This window comes from Carassius carassius, chromosome 7 (genome assembly GCF_963082965.1).
Source record: "Carassius carassius chromosome 7, fCarCar2.1, whole genome shotgun sequence".
Taxonomy (NCBI): Eukaryota; Metazoa; Chordata; class Actinopteri; order Cypriniformes; family Cyprinidae; genus Carassius; species Carassius carassius.
This window is the reverse complement of record NC_081761.1, coordinates 36,682,831-36,705,330: the sequence shown is the minus strand read 5'-3', so window position 1 is coordinate 36,705,330 and position 22,500 is coordinate 36,682,831. Positions and strand designations below refer to the sequence as shown.

Sequence of the window (22,500 nt, the reverse complement as noted above, 5' to 3'; positions counted from 1 at the left end):
GCCAAGCATACGAATAATGTATCTTTTAAATTGTGAGTGTAGTTGTATCTGATCAAATGTGCATTTTTATTCATTAGCTTGGGTTAAACTAATTAATTTTAGTTTGTTGGATCAGCAGCTATGCTAATGATGTCTCCATTTGTTTCTATGTTTTGCCACGGGATGTAACTAGTATTTACACAAGCTCCAGTCTGGATCCAGAACATCTGAGAAGAGATGATGCTGACCCTCAGAGGACCTCAGATGATGCTAACCCTGAATCAACAAACAGAACTGACAAATATTGCTACAAGTGTGACTGCATCATATAATAAGTGCTGTTAATAATGTTTATAATCTGGCTGACTACGTATTGTATTAATTTTTCTGAAAAATCCTGTCAAATGTGCACAAACTGACAGTCACCACTGATAAGCTACTACTAAATATTGTAGAAACGTAATTTTCTGTAAAGTTGCTTTGTAATGATTTGTATTGTAAAAAGCAAACTTGAATTATAATAATGTTTATATTATTAACAAATTTTATTTCAAAATTTATAAAAAAAAAATTAAACTAATTAATAAGAATTTTTACTGAAATTATTTCAGTATTTTAGAGTGTTTTCTGATATTATAAACACGAGGAAGTGTCCAGCGGTCCGTACCTTCTTCTGATTGGTGGAACTCAAGCTGCGATAGAGTCTGCGTCCCTGTTTCCCAGCATTCCACACGGTGAAGGATTTCCATTGGCTGAGCACTCGCTCCTGCAGGAAGTGGACACGGAGACTCCAGATGGTCTCTCTAAACGCAGAGGACAGGAGACGGTTAATGAAGTCTCTCACACACACACACACACTCCCACACACACACAGAGCGAGACTGACAGACAGCTGTGGAGCACTGGACCCACGGAGAGAAAATGAGCGGAATCCCTGAGTCAGAGGATGCCAGAGACCGATCTCACACACACACACACACACAAACGAAGTGACCCGTGAGAATATACGGATCCTGAAATATTTTTTCCACTGATAAACTGTACCAAAAACAACATTCAAGCTGAATGTGTCATGCAGGATTATAAAACACATGTGCTTTCACTGCATGTCTGGAAAATTATTGTTTAATGATGGAAATACATTTTAATTATTCATTAAATTATTTTTTATGTTTAATAATAATAATTTTATATTTTAAAAGTCCTTTCAGTCTATACATAAACAATACATAACTTGATTTATTCATTATTGTAATTAGTTTGATTATATTTAGCTATTTATTTTTTTTAAGTCTCTTCGGTGTGTTAACTAATAACAAATAACACAAAATATTATTTATTTATTATTTGTTTATTTGTATTTTAGGTCCCTTCAGAATTTAAAATAATTTATAATAATAATAACAGTTATTTATTCATTCATTTTTAATTATTTATTTTTTTTGAGTACCTTCAGAATTTTAAATAACAATATACAACTGCATTTATTAATTTGCTGTAATTATATTATATATTATATATATAAGCTTTTTAAAGTATCTTCAGTATGTTGAATAATTAAAAATAAATAACACTAAATATTTATTTGTTTGTATTTATTTTAGTATCTGATGTCCTTTCAGTGTTTAAAATAATTTATAATAATAATAATAATAATAATTTTATTTATTCATTCTTTTTTAATTATTAAATATTACTTCAGTATTTTAAATACCAATACATAACTGCATTTATTCACTTGTTGTAATTAATAAGATTATATTTAGTTTTTTTTAAGTATCTTCATTGTGTTAAATAATTAAACATAATACTAAACATTATTTGTATTTATTTATTTCAGTATTTTAGGTCCCTTCAGTATTAATAATGTCTTTATTCATTAAATTTCTAATTGTTTAAATTAGTTATTCTTAGTTATGAACTTTAAATGCCTTCAGTATGATAATTAAGATTAATCCTAATAATCAAGACTCATGAGAAAGCAAACAAAAACACCCGTCCAGTGTTCCTCTGGATATCTCTCGACTGACAGATGTATCGGTATATGTTACTGTGACTGACAGACTGTGCTGTGCTGCAGTGGTGAGTGTAACAGACTCACTCCAGCACTGAGTGAGTGGCTGCGTGTTCATGATAGCGATACACCAGCAAACACTCGTCCACTCGGATCACGTGACCTCCTCGACGCAGACTCTGGTAGAAGAAGAGCAGGTCCTCAGGAACGCCCTGATGGAGAATCAGCTCAGATGAAGGACTGATCCAGAGGTTCACATCTGTTCGAGCATCAGAAGAGCCTCACCTTCCCTCCCTCGTCAAACAGACCCACTTTCTCAAACCAGTCACGGGAACAGAACCAGGTGGGCATGATGACCGTCGGCCCGTGAGACGTGTACACCTGACGCAGGACAGAAAGACACACTGCAGTGATGAAGAGTGACAGTTTAGACATCTATAATGTTACAAAAGATTACGATTTTTAAAAAATAAATGCAGTTCTTCTGAACTTAACATTCATCTGTGAATCCTGAAAAATAACATGCATCACAGTTTCCACTGTTTTCAACATTGATAATAACCAGCAATGTTTCTTGAGCAGCAAATCTTCATATTAGAATGATTTCTGAAGATCATGTGACGCAGAAAATACAGCTGCACATCACAAAAATCAATTTTAACAGATATTCACATAAAAATAATGAAACATAAAAAATGTTTGGTCTCCATTTCTCACTGATGTGTTAGATTTAAATATGTATCAAATATAAAAAAAAAAAAAAAATTCTGTTCTGACTGTCTGTGATTGTTTTGCAGGATTTCAGCTTGCAGTCTGTACAAACCAGTCCTACGTCTAGCAGATAAAACCATTAACATGTTCCCTACACTCTCTAAATCACACAAACACACACTGGTCTAATGAGTTTACTTTGGCCGTGTGTGTTCAGACCGAGAGTTAATGATCAGGGAGAGCTAGACGCTCAGGACATTTAACACACACACACACACACACACAGAACGAATGAAAGATGGAGTGGAGGGAGGAAAGACAGGAATATTTCAATGATGACACAATGGATTAAATCAGTGATTAGCTTCAGGGCTAAATAAACTAAACACTGCACTGGGATCTGAGTGCACTGAGGTGGGCGATATGGACTCGAAAACACCTCCTGAGATTTTCTGCTATTTATTGTGATAATGATATAAATGACGATAACTTATATGCATCCACTGAGAGACAAAAAAAAAACCCTGATTCTTTAGAGAGTAGTAATATCTTGCCTATTTTTACCAAAAAAGCACAAAAGTAATGTAGTATCTGTTTCATAACAGAAGAAACCGAACTGATGATGTTCCAAACCCCTAATATGGGTCATTCCACTTATTTTGTTTTCGATACCGATACTTTTGAAGGCCTGTATCGACAATATGATACTTTTCATCTGAACTTTTAAATTATGACATTAACTTATTACTTTACTAAGAGTAAAATGAGCAATGTTACCCACATATCTTTATATTTGAAATGCGTTTCAACATTCAATACGTCAATTTCAACGTATTAGGTTATATTTTTGTTTACACATGGCTAACATATGATAACTGTAGTGGTAACCATGAAAATCTACAAATACTACAGTTGAACTATGAACACTTTAGTAAAAACATGACTGATATTCATCAGAGACTGCCAGTGAAAGGCTGTTTTTTATTCTGACAGTCTATAACAATACAGAATAAAACATGAACAATATGAACTTTTAACATTCAATATAAATGAATGTATTTGAACAAACTATAGGCTACAATCTTCTAAATTTATCTTGGTATAACTTTTCCTCTGTCCTGATAAGCATTAACATTTATATAAACATTTGTGTGTGTTCAGATAAGAGGGAAAATAGTTCGATCCTACACAATTATGTAGGTTATTCATCCAACTTAATGCATATTATACGCTTACGTTTTTTGTTAAATAAACAAAAACACTGGCAAATAAAACACCTTCGCATCTATATTTGTTTGAGTATTGGTACTTTCAATATTCACATAAGTATTGCTATATTAATATTTCAGGACTGATACACCCATTGCTTAAGTGAAACCAGCTCTCAATGTAGCAGAATAAAAAAGAAGATAGAACCGCTTGAAGTGATAAAACATGAAGACTGTAAACACACAATTATAACAACATATACTTCATCTGTGTAATTCAAACCATCTTTGGTATTTTTATATGAATAAACTATATTTATAATGCAATGATAGTTGATATAGCCTTTATCGTTATATAGAATGCTAAAAACTGTGATTTCTGCCTTATTCTGTGATATGAAACCATATCTGGTCACAAAAAAACATTATTTCAAACACTAGACTGATGTTATGAAGTGAATTTGGGGTAAAAGTATGTCAATAAATCTCTTTGTTGGACAAAGGGTTTGTAAACTGACTCAGTATCACACATGTGCTACAGGAGTCCATTTATTCACCGCTCAGATGTCGCATGTACAGCTCCAAACAAACCAGTTCCAGACTGTAGAGGCAGCTCTACGAGTTTGTGTGTGTGTGTGTGAGTGTGTGTGTGTGTGTGTGTTTGTGTGTGTGAGTCTGTCCGTGACACTGAGCCGGTGCGAGTGTGTTGTAGCGGAGCTGTTACCCGCTGGACACTGTGTGTGTGTGTGTGTGTGTGTTTCACTGGATAACCCCGTCTGGAATGTGCAAACACACCCAAGAGAAACACGACTCCCATCTCAGTGAACAAGAACATGTGGAGCCATCATTCAGAACTGATTTTCATGCAACATCTAAACCAGGCTGTCAGGGTGTGCACCAGGTTGCTAGGGTGTCCCGAGTGTGCTGTAATTATTATGGTTTTCAGGATGGTTGCTTGTTGCTGCATGCACTCCCTAGGTGTTGCTAGGATGTTTTGAGTGGTTGCTATGCAGTTGCTAGGGCACAGCAGAGTGACATCATAGTGTTCTGGTTGTTAGAGTGTTGCTAAGGTGTTATAAAGTTAGTGTTTTTTACAGTGGTTGCTCTGGTGCTGTTAGTATTCCCTACGGCATTGCTACTGTGCTGCTGTGATATTTCTAGAGATGTATGCCAGGTTAGTTGGCCATTTCTATGCAATTCCAAGTGGGTTGCTATGGTACTGCTAGGTAGTTGCTAGGGTGCTGGGCGCAGTCCTTATGGCATTGCTAGGATATTGTAATTGGTTGCTAGTGTGCTGCTATGCAGGTGCTAAGGTGATCAGAGTATTATTAGTTGGTTACAATAGTCTTCAGGATGTAGCATTGTTATGGTGCGTTCACACCAGATGCGAATGATGCGTTAAGCATGATTTACAGGTGAAGTCAATGCAAAGACGCGACCAGACATCCTGCAGTGCGAATGACACGGCGCGAATTGAGTATTTCGTACGTTTTGATGCGCGAGTTGAAAAATCTGAACTTTGGCAAAATTTTGCGCGGCGTTAACCAATCAGAAGCCTACTCTAGCAGTGATGTGATTACGACGTATCGAGGGGAGGGTAAAATCCGAACAACAATGGAGGACAAAGTCATCATCGCTGTATGTGCATACCCAGAGCTGTATGATACTTCTTCATACTTTTACAAAAACAGAAATAAAAAAGGATCTTGCTGGAAAGAAATAGATTAATTAAATACAGACCAACGATCACCTGTTAGATTAACCCAAAACAAATTATACTTTATGTTTAACCATTAAAGAGACATCAGAGCCAGCGGCGAATATCAGAAAGACAAGCAGAGTCGAGACCGCTCTCGGCGGATACATGAGCTCTGAGACCCCGCTGATTGCATGGAGCTGAAAATAGCGAAACACATTTTTAAATAGGCCCTGTCTTTATAAATAAACAGCAGATTTGAGTTTTAAACAACTACATTCTCACATGAAATAGTTTTAAAACTACATTTCATGACACGATAACAGTAAGATTTCAAAAATTATCTGAATAAATGGTGGTTGAAATCACAATGCTGTGTGAACTCAAATGGCAGAAGCCCCTCCCAAGTCATGTCTGGTGTGAACACAGTTAGGATGTTCTAAATGGTTGCTAGGCGATTGCCAAGCAGTGCTACAATATTCTAAATGTTACTACGGCACTGCCGGGCAGTGTTCTAATTTCTTGCAGTATTCTACATTACAGTATTCTAAATGGTTGCTAGGGTGTTATTAGAATTTGATGTTGCATGTAAAACAGCCCTTGTACTCTCTCTTATCTGTTTGATGGTAATTGGACTGTTTTTGGGATGATTTGGGAAGTTTCCACATAGCGTTCTGACCTCACGACCCTCGGGATCCGTTTCCCGCCAGCGTGTGTGACGCTCTACACTCATGCACTGTTTCCGTGGAAATATCTGTCTTCAGCTACACATCCTGTTTCTGTGGTGACCCGCTGACTGTGAGGCACGCGACCCTCGAAGCACAACACGCCTCGCCTTTCCTCACTCACACACACACACACACACACACACACACACACACACACCCTGATTACAGAGATCAAACACACTGTCATGAAAGAGACACTTCAGATCCACTTCCTTCACTTCCTAAATAAAGCACACGATTTTCTGGAAAAAAAAAAATTACTTTCACCAAAACTTTCATGAATGTTTTTAAATCTTTTTTCATGATACAATTCATTTCCAAAACCAGCATTGGTATCAGTTACTGGTAACTAAAGCGAAAACTTAAAAAAGTTTGTGAATAAAGTTGACACAAAATAAAATATAATTTTTAAGTGGAAAACTAAACTTGAAAAAACTAAACAAAAATTAGAAATGTCCTGTCCTGGCAACGAAGGGAAATAAAATAATTCTGAATTAATTAACACTGAATAAAATATAAGAACTAATCAAAAAGCAATCAATAAAACAAACTAACATTAAAATAAAATAAAAACAAGGCAGGTGTTGTCCACCAGTTGTTGATTGGATGTTGAGATGTGGGCGGATCTAAATGTGATCTTAGATTGGATAATAAAAAAATGGGCGGAGTTTAAGCAGACTAAATGATTAGAGAAAAGCTCTTTATGGTATCTGATTAGACATTAGCAGTTCAAAAAAAAAAAAATTTGAAAATCAAACTTGTACTGACGCATCATTCCCAATAAGATCAATAGCATGCATTTAGATGATGAATATTGATTTGAGTGTGAGACCTGTGTGAGGAGCTGCTCTGGACTCAGAGAGTTGATCCACCTCGTGTAACGTTCAGTGGAGCCTTCGGGAACTCGACACACTTTACACCCCACGATCTGACAAAACACACGCACACACACACACGCGCAGGACATTAGTGGCAAATACTTTTATTAATCAATGATGCATTAAAGTGATCTAAACTAACAGTGAAGACGTTGATAAAGTTACACAAGATTTCTACATTTGTAAATGTGTGTGTGAAGAGTAAAGACAGGGCAGATCACAACACAAACTCAGGTTACACCCTAAAACACACACACACACTTTCACTGCTCCGCCTCATTTCCTGTCATGTGATCAGTCCTGCTCTGTTTGTGCAGCACCGCAGCTCTTCAGTCTGTCCGCTGTGACCCGGGGTCAGAGGTCAAAGCAACAAACCCAACCCTCAAACAACACTGTAAAGATAACTGCTGGCCCTCCTGTTGATGCGGCTGATGAACAATACACTTCTGTAACATTATACATGTCTTCACTGCCACTTTTGATCAGTTTAAAGCATCACTGATGAAAGAAAGTATTGATTTCTGTAAAACAGCGTGTCATCACTCACTGCGGTCGGATTGGCTGAAGCAGCTTCATACTGCAGTCGAACTCGCTGAGGCCTCATGATGTCATCCTGAAACACACATCATCATCATCACAAGATTACTTTAAATCAACAACATTAATATGTACAAGGACAACATGACTGCAGTTTCTTATTTTTTGATATTGAGTGATTTTTAAAGCAGGATCAGTTCATATGTGACACTATATCTCACAATCTCCACCAGCGGATCAGGGGGTGGTTTATATAAAGCAGCGTTAGGTTGTCTCCTGAGGAATCTGTGTGTTTAAGTGCTGGCAGCTCTGGAGGAGAGCAGGATTCCTCGCGTTCCTCTGAACCTCAAGGAGAGCTGGTTTTGGCCTCCGAAAACCAGCGCATGGAAAAATCCCTCCGAAATAACCGGCCCTCATTCCACAGACAGCAGCCATAACGCCAGTGACGCACAGTAAAGACAACAGAACTAATGGAGCGACGTCTGTAGCAGTGTGTGTCAGGATCACGAGAGGCGTAAATCACAACCAGACACACACACAACAACTAAAACTTCACTTCACTTAAGTTAACTTATTTCACATTTTCACCTAATATTTATATTTTATAGAATTTAAATAACTTTGGTTAACAGTAATAACAATAAAAGGTTTTTTTTATTATTATTATTATTTTAATTTTTTTTTTCTCCAAAAACACCATGTACTCATATAACGTTTTGAGTGAGAAACAGACTGAATTTGGGACTCTTTTTAAAGTGCTTTTTGTCTTTTTGTTCTCGATGGAGTCGATGGCTTGTGTGTAAATGAGCAGCTTGAACACTCGACTGAACGTCTTCTTTCTGCTGTGAATCTGAAGAGCTGTGATAGAGCTCCAGCGCTCCGCAGGAGAGACTCAGATCTGATTACACAACATCACGGCGATTACACACGCTGAGCAGCACAACACTAAATCACTCACACAAGCGTAGATGTTCAGCTTTATCATCATCATCATGGACGGCGCTGCCAGCAAACACAGCACAAAACAACAGTCAATGGAAGTCTTCCAGTATGTGTCAATTTCTCATGAATTTCACACGCACGGCAGGGGACTCACACACTCACACACTCGATCTGAAGCATGTGTTTCTGTACTGAGTATCACAGAGACTCACTGGCTCTCTGTCGACAAGAAACACCACAGATGCCATCGTGACCCAACAAGAAGATGGAATAGATTTACACACACATATGAAGATGTTTTACCTTCATTCACTGAGCTCCTCTGACAGCTCTCAAACACACCCCGTCAACAGAAGCGTATTTACTCTCAGGTGGTACATGTCTCACACTCACACACACACACACACACACACACACACTCACTCACTCACACTCTCCCAGACACACTCTCACAGATCATTATTTAGTTCTTTGCCAAATTCATATAGCCAAAATTGTAAATTCTACTTCTTGTTACAAGTATGGAAGAACCATCACTTCTAACACAAAAGACTGCTTTTTAAGTTATCTTCCTGATGTAACCAAATTCCTTAGCATATCCAAAACCTCAGAACAACTTGATGATGTAACAGAAACTATGGACTCTCTCTTTTCTAGCACTTTAAATAAAGTTGCTCCTTTACGCTTAAGGAAGGTTAAGGAAAACAGTTTGACACCATGGTATAATGAGCATACTCGCACCCTAAAGAGAGCAGCCCGAAAAATGGAGCGCAGCTGGAGGAAAACAAAACTAGAGGTATTTCGTATTGCTTGGCGGGAAAGTAACATATCCTACAGAAAAGCATTAAAAACTGCTAGATCCGATTACTTTTCTTCTCTTTTAGAAGAAAACAAACATAACCCCAGGTATTTATTCAATACAGTGGCTAAATTAACGAAAAATAAAGCCTCAACAAGTGTTGACATTTCCCAAAACCACAGCAGTAATGACTTTATGAACTACTTTACTTCTAAAATCGATACTATTAGAGATAAAATTGCAACCATTCAGCCGTCAGCTACAGTATCACATCGGACAGTGCACTATAGACCCCCTGAGGAACAGTTCCACTCATTCTCTACTATAGGAGAGGAAGAATTGTATAAACTTGTTAAATCATCTAAACCAACAACATGTATGTTAGACCCTATACCATCTAAGCTCGTAAAAGAGGTGCTTCCAGAAGTCATAGATCCTCTTCTGACTATTATTAATTCCTCATTGTCATTAGGACATGTCCCCAAAACCTTCAAACTGGCTGTTATTAAGCCTCTCATCAAAAAACCACAACTTGACCCCAAAGAACTAGTTAATTATAGACCAATCTCGAATCTCCCTTTTCTGTCCAAGATACTAGAAAAGGTGGTATCCACACAATTATATTCCTTCTTAGAGAAAAATGGTATATGTGAGGATTTCCAGTCAGGATTTAGACCGTATCATAGTACTGAGACTGCTCTTCTTAGAGTTACAAATGATCTGCTCTTATCATCTGATCGTGGGTGTATCTCTCTATTAGTTTTATTGGATCTTAGTGCTGCGTTTGACACAATTGACCACAACATTCTTTTGCATAGACTTGAATACTTTGTTGGCATCAGTGGAAGTGCATTAGCATGGTTTAAATCGTACTTATATGACCGCCATCAGTTCGTAGCAGTGAATGAAGATGTATCCTATCGATCACAAGTGCAGTATGGAGTACCTCAAGGCTCAGTACTAGTGCCGCTACTCTTCACGCTTTATATGTTACCCTTGGGAGATATCATCAGGAAACATGGTGTTAGCTTTCACTGTTATGCTGATGATACTCAGCTCTATATTTCTTCACAGCCCGGTGAAACGCACCAATTTGAAAAACTAATGGATTGCATAGTCGATATAAAAAACTGGATGACTAGTAATTTCTTACTGCTAAATTCTGAAATAACAGAGGTGTTAATTATAGGACCTAAAAACTCCGCTTGTAATAACCTAGAACACTGTCTAAGACTTGATGGTAGCTCTGTCAATTCTTCATCATCAGTTAGGAACCTAGGTGTGCTACTTGATCGCAATCTTTCCTTAGAAAGCCACGTTTCTAGCATTTGTAAAACTGCATTTTTCCATCTCAAAAATATATCTAAATTACGGCCTATGCTCTCAATGTCAAATGCAGAAATGTTAATACATGCATTTATGACCTCAAGGTTAGATTATTGTAATGCTTTATTGGGTGGTTGTTCTGCACGCTTAGTAAACAAACTACAGCTAGTCTAAAATGCAGCAGCAAGAGTTCTTACTAGAACCAGGAAGTATGACCATATTAGCCCGGTCCTGTCAACACTGCACTGGCTCCCTATCAAGCATCGTATAGATTTTAAAATATTGCTTATTACTTATAAAGCCCTGAATGGTTTAGCACCTCAGTATTTGAATGAGCTCCTTTTACATTATAATCCTCTACGTCCGCAACGTTCTCAAAACTCAGGAAATTTGATAATACCTAGAATATCAAAATCAACTGCAGGCGGCAGATCCTTTTCCTATTTGGCGCCCAAACTCTGGAATAACCTACCTAACATTGTTCGGGAGGCAGACACACTCTTGCAGTTTAAATCTAGATTAAAGACCCATGTCTTTAACCTGGCATACACATAACATACTAATATGCTTTTATTATCCAAATCCGTTAAAGGATTTTTAGGCTGCATTAATTAGGTAAACCGGAACCGGAAACACTTCCAATAACAACCTATGTACTTGCTACATCATTAGAAGAATGGCATCTACGCTAATATTTGTCTGTTTCTCTCTTGTTCCGAGGTCACCGTGGCCACCAGATCCAGTCTGTGTTCAGATCAGAGGGTCACTGCAGTCACCCGGATCCAGTACGTATCCAGACCAGATGGTGGATCAGCACCTAGAAAGGACCTCCACTGCCCTGAAAGACAGCCGAGACCAGGACAACTAGAGCCCCAGATACAGATCCCCTGTAAAGACCTTGTCTCAGAGGACCACCAGGACAAGACCACAGGAAACAGATGATTCTTCTGCACAATCTGACTTTGCTGCAGCCTGGAATTGAACTACTGGTTTCGTCTGGTCAGAGGAGAACTGGCCCCCCAACTGAGCCTGGTTTCTCCCAAGGTTTTTTTCTCCATTCTGTCACCGATGGAGTTTCGGTTCCTTGCCGCTGTCGCCTCTGGCTTGCTTAGTTGGGGACACTTCATCTACAGCGATATCATTGACTTGATTGCAAATAAATGCACAGACACTATTTAACTGAACAGAGATGACATAACTGAATCCATGATGAACTGCCTTTAACTATCATTTTTGCATTATTGACACTGTTTTCCTAATGAATGTTGTTCAGTTGCTTTGACGAAATGTATTTTGTTTAAAGCGCTATATAAATAAAGGTGACATGACATGACATGACATGACACACACTCACACTCACACTCACACACTCGCACACACACACACACACACACACACACACAGACACAGACACACTCACACTCACACTCACACACCCTCACTCACTCTCACACACACACACACACACACACACACACACTCACACTCTCACACACACACACTCCCAGACACATTCTCACACACACACTCTCACTCACTCACACACACTCTCACTCACACACACACACACTCACTCTCACACACACACACACACACACTCTCACACACACACACACACACTCTCACACACACACACACACACTCTCACACACTCTCACACACACACACACTCACTCACTCACTCTCACACACACACACACACTCACGCACTCACTCTCACTCTCACTCTCACACACACACACTCTCACACATACACTCACTCACACTCTCTCACACACACACACACAAACACACACACTCTCGCACACACGCGCACACACACACACACTCACCGCGTCCTGAAAGCAGAGGAACCGTCCGGAGCTCTGACGCACCGCCTGGTTTTTTGCAAATCCAACTAAAAAAAAAACAAAATTATACAAAAATGTGATAATTCATTAGTTTCTTGATTAATCTATTACAAATACTACTAATCCATCTCTATCTTACATTATCATAACTAAATAGTTCAATAGTTTGTTTTGGTCAACTATTTTAGCACACACACACACACACACAGACACGTTTTACAAATAAATAATTATTTAAAATATCTCATCATAAATATATGAAACTCACACAAAATATTACTTCATATTTTGTTTTAATAATATTAAGTTAAACTTAAACTATAATAATATTTTCTTGTTAATGAAGTACATATCTCACCCCAAATCTCATAAAAAAATTTAAATTATATATATATCTATATATAATTTATTTTGTATTTTTTTTATAGGTGAATTACACAGGTTTTTTTGTCAGTATTTATTTTATTTCCTTTCATTATCTGCTGGTTTGAAAAAACTGCATTACAATAATATTATAAATAGGCTTTGTCTTTATCATGCAGTTGTTTTCTTTTCCTTTTGAGTCACTTCAAAATTACAGGGAATCAGTATGGAGCCAATAAATCAGTGCATTCGCAATCAAATTACTGTCCAGTGTGTGGAATCAGATGAATCATTGTGAATCAAACTGAGTACCAATGAATCCTTTGTCTTGTCTTGCTGTCAACCCAAATATTCTCTCTCTCTCACACACGCGCACACACACACACACACACACACACACACACCTTGAATGCTCTCATGTCAGCATTAATACACACGCAGCGTCATGCGAGACAAGCTGCTGTCAAACTCATTGTCTGTTTCTGTGTTAGGTCTGCTACATTAGTTGAGTTAGTCCAGACTTAGACAGCCTGCGCTCTCTCTCACAGATTCCAGTGTGTGTGTGTGTGTGTGTGTGTGTGTGTGTGACGCTGAAAGCTCGGTATGCTGAACACGGAGAGGCTTTGAGCTCCCAACAGCAGCTAAACACTGATAAGAAACTTCTTTTGATTCCTGAAGCACACGGACCAAGTGTGTGTGTCTGTTTAACATCGCATGAGCTCCACACATGTGTGTCATGATAACCAGGTGAATGTGAAGACAGAACACACACACACACACACACACACACCTCCGCGTGGGCTGGAAGAGCTGTGGCCTGAGATCAGCATGGGTCGACCTCTGTCCTCGAACCTCTGCCTCCATCTCTCCAGCAGCTCTCGAGAGTTATCCTGACACACACATATATGAGACTGTGTCATAACCAGACCGTGTAGAGTGTGTGTGTGTGTGTTTACCGTACTGCCGTCGTCGTACACCGACAGCTCCATTCGGTCGGTGAAATCCTGCTCCAGTACGGCCTGCAGACACTCGTCCAGCCAATCAGACGCATTGAACACCGGCATGATCACCGACTGAACAACAACACAACACATTAGAACAGAGGACTACAGAAGAGGAGAGAACAGAACAGAGCGAAGTACAGTGTAGTAAAATGCACTGAAACAGAATACAACACAAGAGTGCATCATTGAATTGAATAGAATACATGTAATAGAATATTAACACAACAGTGGAACAGAATACGGCACTCTGAAATAGAATAGAACAGAGAAAAACTGAAAAGGAATAGAATGGAATAGAGCACAACAAAAGAGCATAAATTAACCAAATAGAATAGAGCACAGCAGAATAAAATACAGCTCAGTGGAATACAACAGAACAGAATAGAGTTAAGAGAATAGAATAGTGCAGAATGGAGTACAATAGAACAAAGTAGGACGAAGAAAATATCAGCTCAATAGAAAACAGTTCATAGAGCACTTTGGAATATACCATAAGAATACAACAGAACAGAATATAATATAAATGAATAGACACTGAATATAATATAATAGAATAGAATAGAATAGAATAGAATACACCAGAATATCAGCACAACATAATGGAAGAGAATAGAGTAACGTTACACTGGAGTAAAACAGAACGAACAAAGCACAATATAATATGATGGACTACAGAATAGAATACAATAGAATATAATAGATTTAACATTCTTTTAAATCATGTATTACCATACTTAACTACAAGTGTGGACATTCTCCACTAAAATATCATGAAAGCCACAAAGTATCACAGTTATGTGTATTCTCAGTATCATATCTATATATTAATTTTCACTTCATACCAACAGACGTCATCCTTAACTCACCACCGCGACGCTGACGCCATCTGTCGGTCCAGAGCGCTCGTGAGACGCGCTCGCGGTGCAGAGACGCTTTGACAAGGGCTCGGAGTCTCCGCTGGAGCCGCGCGTGTCGCTCATCTCTCACACACACACGTGCAGCGGTGCTCCAGAGCTTCTGTTCACGCAGACGATGTTAAACCTGAGACCACTGCGACCTCAAAACGTTAAATATGCGCTAAGTTCGCCTGTGTTTCCGCGCACGTGTGGGGATATGCGCAGGCGCAAAGATCACTTCCGCCTTAGGGCGGGAGCTAAGTGATGATTGGACGAGGGAAAACGCGGACGTGTATTATTTTCGACCGAACAGCTGTCACTCAGCTAGCGCAGCTTTGATTGGACGGATTTGAGGAGGCAACGTCACACCTGACGCTATTTATTCCTTTACAAACAACGAATAACAAATAAATAAAATCGAAACTATTAAAATAAAATAAAAAATGTTAGACATTATCTACATTAAAATAAATTACTGAAAAACTAATTAAAATACGACCATATAATTAAGAAATATAAATTAATATTTAACAAAGAGTTAATAAATACAAATAATTTATTTAAAAAAAGAATAAATAATATAGTATTGTGTAAAAAAATATTCAAAATATTAAAGATAGCTCAAGACAACGAATACAAAAAAATAAATGACATATTGTTTATGTAAATATTAATTACTTAAAATATATAAAACAAATTTTTAAGTCAATGGAACGTTTTTAAGTTCTTATTGTGTCATTGAAGTTTTTTGGGGTTCCACAATGTTCCATTTAAGGCCCTAAAAATGTCATAGTAGAAACTTTTCATGTCTTTATGTTGTCAATGAACAATATTTTTTTTTGTTCCATCAAGTCTAAAAACAAGTCCTAAAAATCTCAAGTTCCTGTGATGTCACTGAAACGTTCTGAGTTCCACAATGATACAGAAGATTTCAAGCAGTGTAATATTGTTCTTTTAATATTATTTGCACATTCTTAAAGGCAGTTGTGAAGTTCTCGCAATATTATGTGCTACATTTCAATAATGTGGGAATCACTTTTTTCTACATTTCCCAAAGTCAAAAAGTTTTAAAGGTTTTATGATGTCATTGAACCTTTTTGCATTCCACAATGTTATATATTTATTCTTTTATTTTTTTTCTCAATGACATCTCACTGTACTTTTTTTGAGTTCCACAGTTTTCTAGACGTCTATGTGACATTCTTAGCATAGCATTGTCTGAACATTCTCGCATTATGCTGGGAACCATTTTTCCCAAAGTTGTTTTTAATGTTTAATAAACATGGACAACCTAAAGAGAGCCATACATATGCATTTAACAATATGGTGTACTACTGGAACATTACAACTCTACAATCACATGAAAAAAAGGGGGGGGAAAAGTTAATAAAAATGTTTTAGTTACACTTTCCTAATAGTCATGGTAGAACATTTTAAAATTTCTGTTATGTCATTGTAACTTTTGAATTCCACATAAAATATATATTTTTAATCAAAAAAGTCATAGTAGAACCATTTTAAGTTCTTTGTGATGTCATTGTAAATTTAAGTTCCTATGATGTCATAGAACATTTTAAAGTTCTAACGAAGTATAGCAGAACCAAGTTTATGCAAAAATCCCCACAATGTGACGTAGATGTGGGCCGTGTTTAAACAAGGTGTTTTAGGAGGGTGTGGACGAGTCTTAAGTCTTTGGTCTTTGCAACTTTAGGGATCTTTCTTATGAACCAAGAGCTTGTAACACTCCAAAGAGAAAGGAAAAGTTGAAATCGCATCATATGAGCCCATTAAAGAAGGAATCCAAGGAGACAGACCACCCGGGGAGACCCGACAGTCCTGCACCCGATGTGTGCGAGAATAATCGCGCGGATGCGGCAGTGGGTAAGATGAGCCATCTACACACACTCACATGCGGTGAGGAGAGAGAGAGAGAGAGAGAGGGAGAGACTGGTGCTTTTAACCCACCACTGCCGGAGTCTCTCAACAGAGCAGAAGTTTATCAAACTAATTGGACCGAGATGGGTTTATCACACTTCTACCCTGTACATTGCAAAATTACATGAATTACTCATAAACTAGTACATTGATAATAGGCTACAAAATATAAATCCATGACTAAATATTGTGACAGTGCAAAGGTATTGTGTCACTGAATGATGTTTCGAGTTAACTCTCCGGGGCAAGTGAAATTTAAGGGAATTAAAACTTAATATTAAAAATAGATGTTTTAGGAACTGTTTAATTATGTCATACTTAAAGGAAGAATTATATACACGTCTCAGTAAAGTTCACCCAAAAATGATAATTCTGTCACATAAGTCACTCCAAACTGTAAGACCTTCATTCCTCTTCAGAACACAAATTAAGATATTTCTGATGAAATCCGAGAGCTCTCTGACCCTCCCAGCATAAAGGTTTGGTATGTTATAAATAAATAACTCTTTATTTAAATTACTTTATTTTTTGCATGTACAGTACGTTGTTGCAGTTTTCATAAAATACTGAAGTATTTCCAGTTTAAATGTTTATTACAGCAGAAATATAGGATACCTTTGAATGGTCATTAATAAAAACTGACAAGCTTATAGATTTTCTCATATATCATAAAGTGAATAATCTTTCAGTTGTTTAAGAACGACTAGTTTAAAACTTACATGCAAACACATTGAGAAACACACCAAAGGTTCTTCTTGACAGGAAAATGACTTTTACTGACATGTGCACCTAAGACCTGACTCTTCAGACAGTAAATGAAGACGGAGGGAAGAACTAATACACTGTCTGAGGAGTGTGTTGAGTGTCATCGAGTAAATCACACAGAGAATCCACCATCCTCTCCATCAGCACGTACACCTGAAACACACACATTACAGTGTGCTCAAACATCACGGAGGAGTGTGTGAGGGTCTGAATGTGTCGTAAGTGTATCATGTCACAATCACCTGCTACAGTCACACGACTATTACATATACATATATTATAGTTATATTAATGTCAAATAAATGCTGTTCTTTTGAACTTTCTATTCGTCAAAGAATCCTGAAAAATGTTCAGCAATGATAATAATGATAAATGTTTCTTGAGCAGCAAAACAGTAAAATTGGATGATTGTAACAATGCTAAAAATTCAGCTTTCATCACAGAAGTTAATTCAATTTTAAAATATATTTACATAGAAAACAGCCGATTTAAAAATGTAGTAATGCGCATGTACCTGAGTGTGCAGCAGCGCTCTGTATCTGTCCTGAAGTGTGTGTGTGTGATCAGTAGTGAAGCTAGGGTCTGTCTTCCTCTCCTCTCGCACGTGCTTCCTCGTGCTACCAGCTTCCTACACACACACACACACACACACACACACACACACAGAGAGTATTAAAAGTGTCAGGGCACAGAGAGTCAGTCTGAGTGTTTATACTCCCACTGTGTGTGTGTGTGTGTGTGTGAAATAGAGAGACAGATTAGAGAGAGAGAGCGAGAGAGAGAGAGGTTCACACTGTTAGTGGGTGTGAAAGGGTTAAGTTGTCCTGTGCTGAGAGTGGTTAGCATGCCACCCACAGAGTGTGAGTCAGTGAGAGATGTGCACTAGTGAGTGAGCAACACAGGAGCCACACAAACCACACGCTTCACTCTGTCAAAGACTGATGCTGGATGCTACACAGTTAACAGGGGTTTGAGAAGGTTGCTAGGGCCTTCTGTGTTGTTAAGCAGTAGCTAAGGTCTTCTGAGTGGTTGGAGATGTTCTGTTCACCTGCACTGCTCTGGTCTCCTCCAGCTCTCTCACACTCATGCGTCTCCTCTCGTCCTTCATCAGCAGGACTCCTCCTCTCCGCTCCTTGTCCTGCTCAGCTGCGGATCAGCACGGTTAATGTCAGACCTTAGTCTTTCATGAGTGTGTGTGTGTGTGTGTGTGTGTGTTGTCCTCACAGGTGTCTGTCCAGCTGTTTTTCTCCTGAAGGTTCAGCGAGTGTCTCAGTCTCACAGACTCACAGACCAGACCATCCAGCAGCTCCCTCCATAACTGCACACTGTACACACACACATCATCATCATCATCTTCATCACGAGGTGTGTGTGTGTGTGTGTGTGTGTGTGTCTCACCTGAGGTCTCGCGCTGGCACAGGTGTGCTGTGTATCTGCGGCTGCTGCAGCTCCAGGATCAGAGAGTTAAAGCGGCTCAGACTCGTCTCTCTGCTCTCGCCGTCGCTCTCACAAACAGACAACAGCACCTAGAGGACAAAACACACACACACGAGTTCACTTTAACATCGTTTACTGTCCCTCACCAGTCACGACGCTCCAAACCTGAGTGAGAGACTCTTTCTCTGGTGAGATGTTTAGCACAATGTTCACGCTGCTCTTTTTCATGCAGTGACTGTTGGATAATGATTTTTTCATTGGCTTTATTTCAGTCTGACCGTCAAATAAAGCAAGCATGCAGCTTAAAGTTCCCATGTAGTAAAAATAACGTTTTATTAATTATTTTCTATGTTGTTTATTTGTATATGTGGTGTTTTTAATATGATTTTAGACCGGGGGTAGGTAAATTCGGTCTTAGAGAGCCCAAATCAAGCACACCTGAACAAGTTCATCAGTGTCTTCAGCTACAGACAGGTGAGGGACTTTCAGAGTAGAGTAGTTGTTTCAGACAAACCATGTGCCAGTCCATTAATCAACACCACTGCTGAGGATTTTCTCTCTTAAACTGTAGTTTCCCAAAGAAATGCAGTTTTAAACACCCTTTTTTTATTTTTGCTACACCACACAATAATAACCAATCATATCAAGGGATAGATTCCTATCAGTAGCATGCAAAATATCCCAATATGATTACCAGCACAAAACCAAAAATAGAAGAGTAGAATATATATATAAATATATAAATAAAAATAATATTAAAAGCACATAAAAGGTACATTTTTCAGTGAAAACTAATGGCCTGAAAATAAGCTTTATTTATCATAAATTAATTAGTGCCAGTGTTATTTTAGTATAACTGATATAGTATTACAGTTTTTATTAGATTTAGAATTTTATTTGTATATAATTTTGCACTTTTAATAATTGAGTAAGTTTGATTTGCATTTTTGTCGTTTTTAATCTTTTTTTTTTTTCAAATATGGCTTGAGTACCGTATTTCAGGAATGTGAAAAGTGTAATGAAATGAAAAGTGTACGCTTTTTATTTTTGTTTCTTATGTTTTACATTTTTTTTAGGTTAATTACCACCTATGTATTTTATAACTAAAATAATGTCACTTTTTGACATTACAGCAATGAGAATGTAATTTTTTGCATTAAAGAAATGATTAGGAAAATGTCCTTAAATATAATGGAAGGTAATTTATATTTTTCTCCCTTTTGGTTTTGGGGAGAGCGGGTATCGCTCTGAAGGCACATGCTGTGAGTGTATATGAATGGGGCACTGCTGCGGTACCTGTCCGAGTGTGTTCAGTGACAGATCCCAGGGCTGAGCGTCTCCTGACCCCCTGACCTGCTCCCACAGGCCCCGCAGCGCCTCCACAGCCTCGCGCCGGTACTGCAGCTGCCGAAGAACAACCACAGCAACTGTAAACTGTCAGAACAACATGTTTCATAGCATTCATTTAGTCAGGATGGTCTGTCAGTTCCAGGTTCAATAAGGCTGTTCTCCGGCGGGAACATGAGGGACCGATACACGCTGAGCTGTACTCTGAGCCTCAGTCATGTTCTGCCCTAAATTACAGGACTCCAGCAATTATCTGCTTAATGGGGCTGATTATGGCTGTTTGTGTGTACGAGCGTGTGTTTAACAAGACCGAACATCGAGTGAAAACTAGAGGAAAAGTCCAAATGAGAGGCTGAATTTGTGCATGTCGTAGTTTACAGAAGACGTGAAGATGAACTCATCCTTCCTGCTCATGCATGGAAAAGAAATCAATTATGACACTTGGGAAAATAAATACGACTGGCCAAATCTAATACATGACTCCTTTATACAACTGTTATTTCCTCCTGTCATATTAAAGATTATTATTATGATGGTTATGATTTTAAGGCTTTATGGTGCAAAAATATACTAGATTGGATACAGCATTCTGTTTATTATGTTGATTAAAAGAAACCATCTTGTGAACTAAAGTGCACCACTGCACTGTCTTTTCATCGAGCTGTTTTGATGAGGATCTGAAGGTTTTCTGGGTAAATGGTTGGCGTCTGACTCACTGCTTCAGTTTCTTACTGTACAGCGCTGGATGATTTAATGACACTTGATATCTGTGCATTATGTTGTCTTGTGAAAACACTGATTCATTTCTCGTCTAAGCTTTAATGTTGCAGCTTTGCTGTAATGCATTGAAAGGGACCACAAGCCATGAAGCTGTACTTTTAAATATATGTTTTTATATAATTTTGGAGGGTTTCAGCAATGCATTTTACTCCTTATCATGTAACACACAGCTTCCTATGGCTTTCCCCATCACTGTTATAAAATGACAGCAACAGAAAAATGATAAACTCAATGTTCATCAAATATTATGAAACACAGAATATTATGTATTATATGTAAATATTACAATTATTATGTTTAAAGGCATAGAATATATTATTGTGTCTCTCTCGATATATGTGTGTGTATATATGCATGTATAAAACTTTAAGTGTTATATATAATATACAAATATACTGAAATAATAGATTCATAATGAATGTTATTAATTTAAATATTAATTATTTATAGGTATATAATATAATATTGTATGCAATATATATATATATATATATATATATATATATATATATATATATATATATATATATGTGTAATAAATACATATATAAAATAAATTATAATATTTAAATATAAAATAAAACATTAATGATATTAATAAAATATGAAATTATTAATTTAATAGTATATATGTATCTAAATATATCAGCATGCATGTTTTATATAATATATAAACATATACATACATGTTACTATAAAATATAAAAAATATATAAAATAAAATGTCATATTATAAAACGTATACTTTTTAAATGTTATATAAAATAAACGCTTGACAAAGACTGGGACAAATATACAGAAACATTTAGCAAATTTCTGTTGCATCTGCTCCCACTGTCTACCTTACCTTATTATTATTATTATTATTATTATTATTATTTATGAAAATCTAAAAACTACACTATTATTGTTATTAATTAACAAATACACTTGTTATTAATTAATTAATTCTTTCATATATATATATATATATATATATATATTTTTTTTTTTTTTTTTTTTTTTTTTTCGTTTTATAGTTAAAAATTATAAATAAATAACAAATAATAATTCCTACAGCAACTGATGCTGCCCAATAACTGGACTTGTATATGCATATCTGACTTTAATTTATTATTATTTAATTTTTTTTAACAATGCAGCAGCTTTAAACACAGCTCCAATCAGATTTCAGAACTGTAAATATCCGTTTCATATTGTGGATTTACCATAATGACAGTAGGTTATGAGAGGCGTCCTGCGGTGAGATCGGTGTGTGTGTGTGTGTGTGCTGTGATCACGCACATGAGGGTTGAGTGTGTTGAA

The 22,500-nt window shown here is 37.3% G+C and overlaps 3 protein-coding genes across 3 annotated transcripts in view; 1 reads left to right on the top strand and 2 right to left on the bottom strand.

Annotated features, from left to right (window-relative positions):
- The window catches only part of b3gntl1 (UDP-GlcNAc:betaGal beta-1,3-N-acetylglucosaminyltransferase-like 1), a 17,546-nt gene extending 2,370 nt beyond the window's left edge, over window positions 1-15,176 (bottom strand). Inside the window, exons 1-9 of the mRNA XM_059553356.1 lie at window positions 14,902-15,176; window positions 13,988-14,104; window positions 13,822-13,921; window positions 12,651-12,715; window positions 7,762-7,827; window positions 7,169-7,264; window positions 2,279-2,374; window positions 2,081-2,205; window positions 647-782 (exon numbers count right to left, since the gene is read on the bottom strand). Of these exons, the coding sequence (XP_059409339.1) occupies window positions 647-782; window positions 2,081-2,205; window positions 2,279-2,374; window positions 7,169-7,264; window positions 7,762-7,827; window positions 12,651-12,715; window positions 13,822-13,921; window positions 13,988-14,104; window positions 14,902-15,015 (915 nt within the window). The 5' untranslated portion in view covers window positions 15,016-15,176. The remainder of the gene's footprint in view (window positions 1-646; window positions 783-2,080; window positions 2,206-2,278; window positions 2,375-7,168; window positions 7,265-7,761; window positions 7,828-12,650; window positions 12,716-13,821; window positions 13,922-13,987; window positions 14,105-14,901) is intronic.
- The window catches only part of LOC132144112 (B-cell receptor CD22-like), a 168,382-nt gene that overhangs the window by 59,323 nt on the left and 86,559 nt on the right, over window positions 1-22,500 (top strand). The gene's annotated exons all lie outside the window — the stretch shown is intronic.
- Window positions 17,670-22,500, bottom strand: part of mycbpap (mycbp associated protein) — a 13,329-nt gene continuing 8,498 nt past the window's right edge. Inside the window, exons 13-19 of the mRNA XM_059553355.1 lie at window positions 22,480-22,500; window positions 20,365-20,472; window positions 19,030-19,157; window positions 18,856-18,956; window positions 18,680-18,777; window positions 18,146-18,259; window positions 17,670-17,784 (exon numbers count right to left, since the gene is read on the bottom strand). The exon at window positions 22,480-22,500 is cut by the window's right edge and continues 126 nt beyond it. Of these exons, the coding sequence (XP_059409338.1) occupies window positions 17,701-17,784; window positions 18,146-18,259; window positions 18,680-18,777; window positions 18,856-18,956; window positions 19,030-19,157; window positions 20,365-20,472; window positions 22,480-22,500 (654 nt within the window). The 3' untranslated portion in view covers window positions 17,670-17,700. The remainder of the gene's footprint in view (window positions 17,785-18,145; window positions 18,260-18,679; window positions 18,778-18,855; window positions 18,957-19,029; window positions 19,158-20,364; window positions 20,473-22,479) is intronic.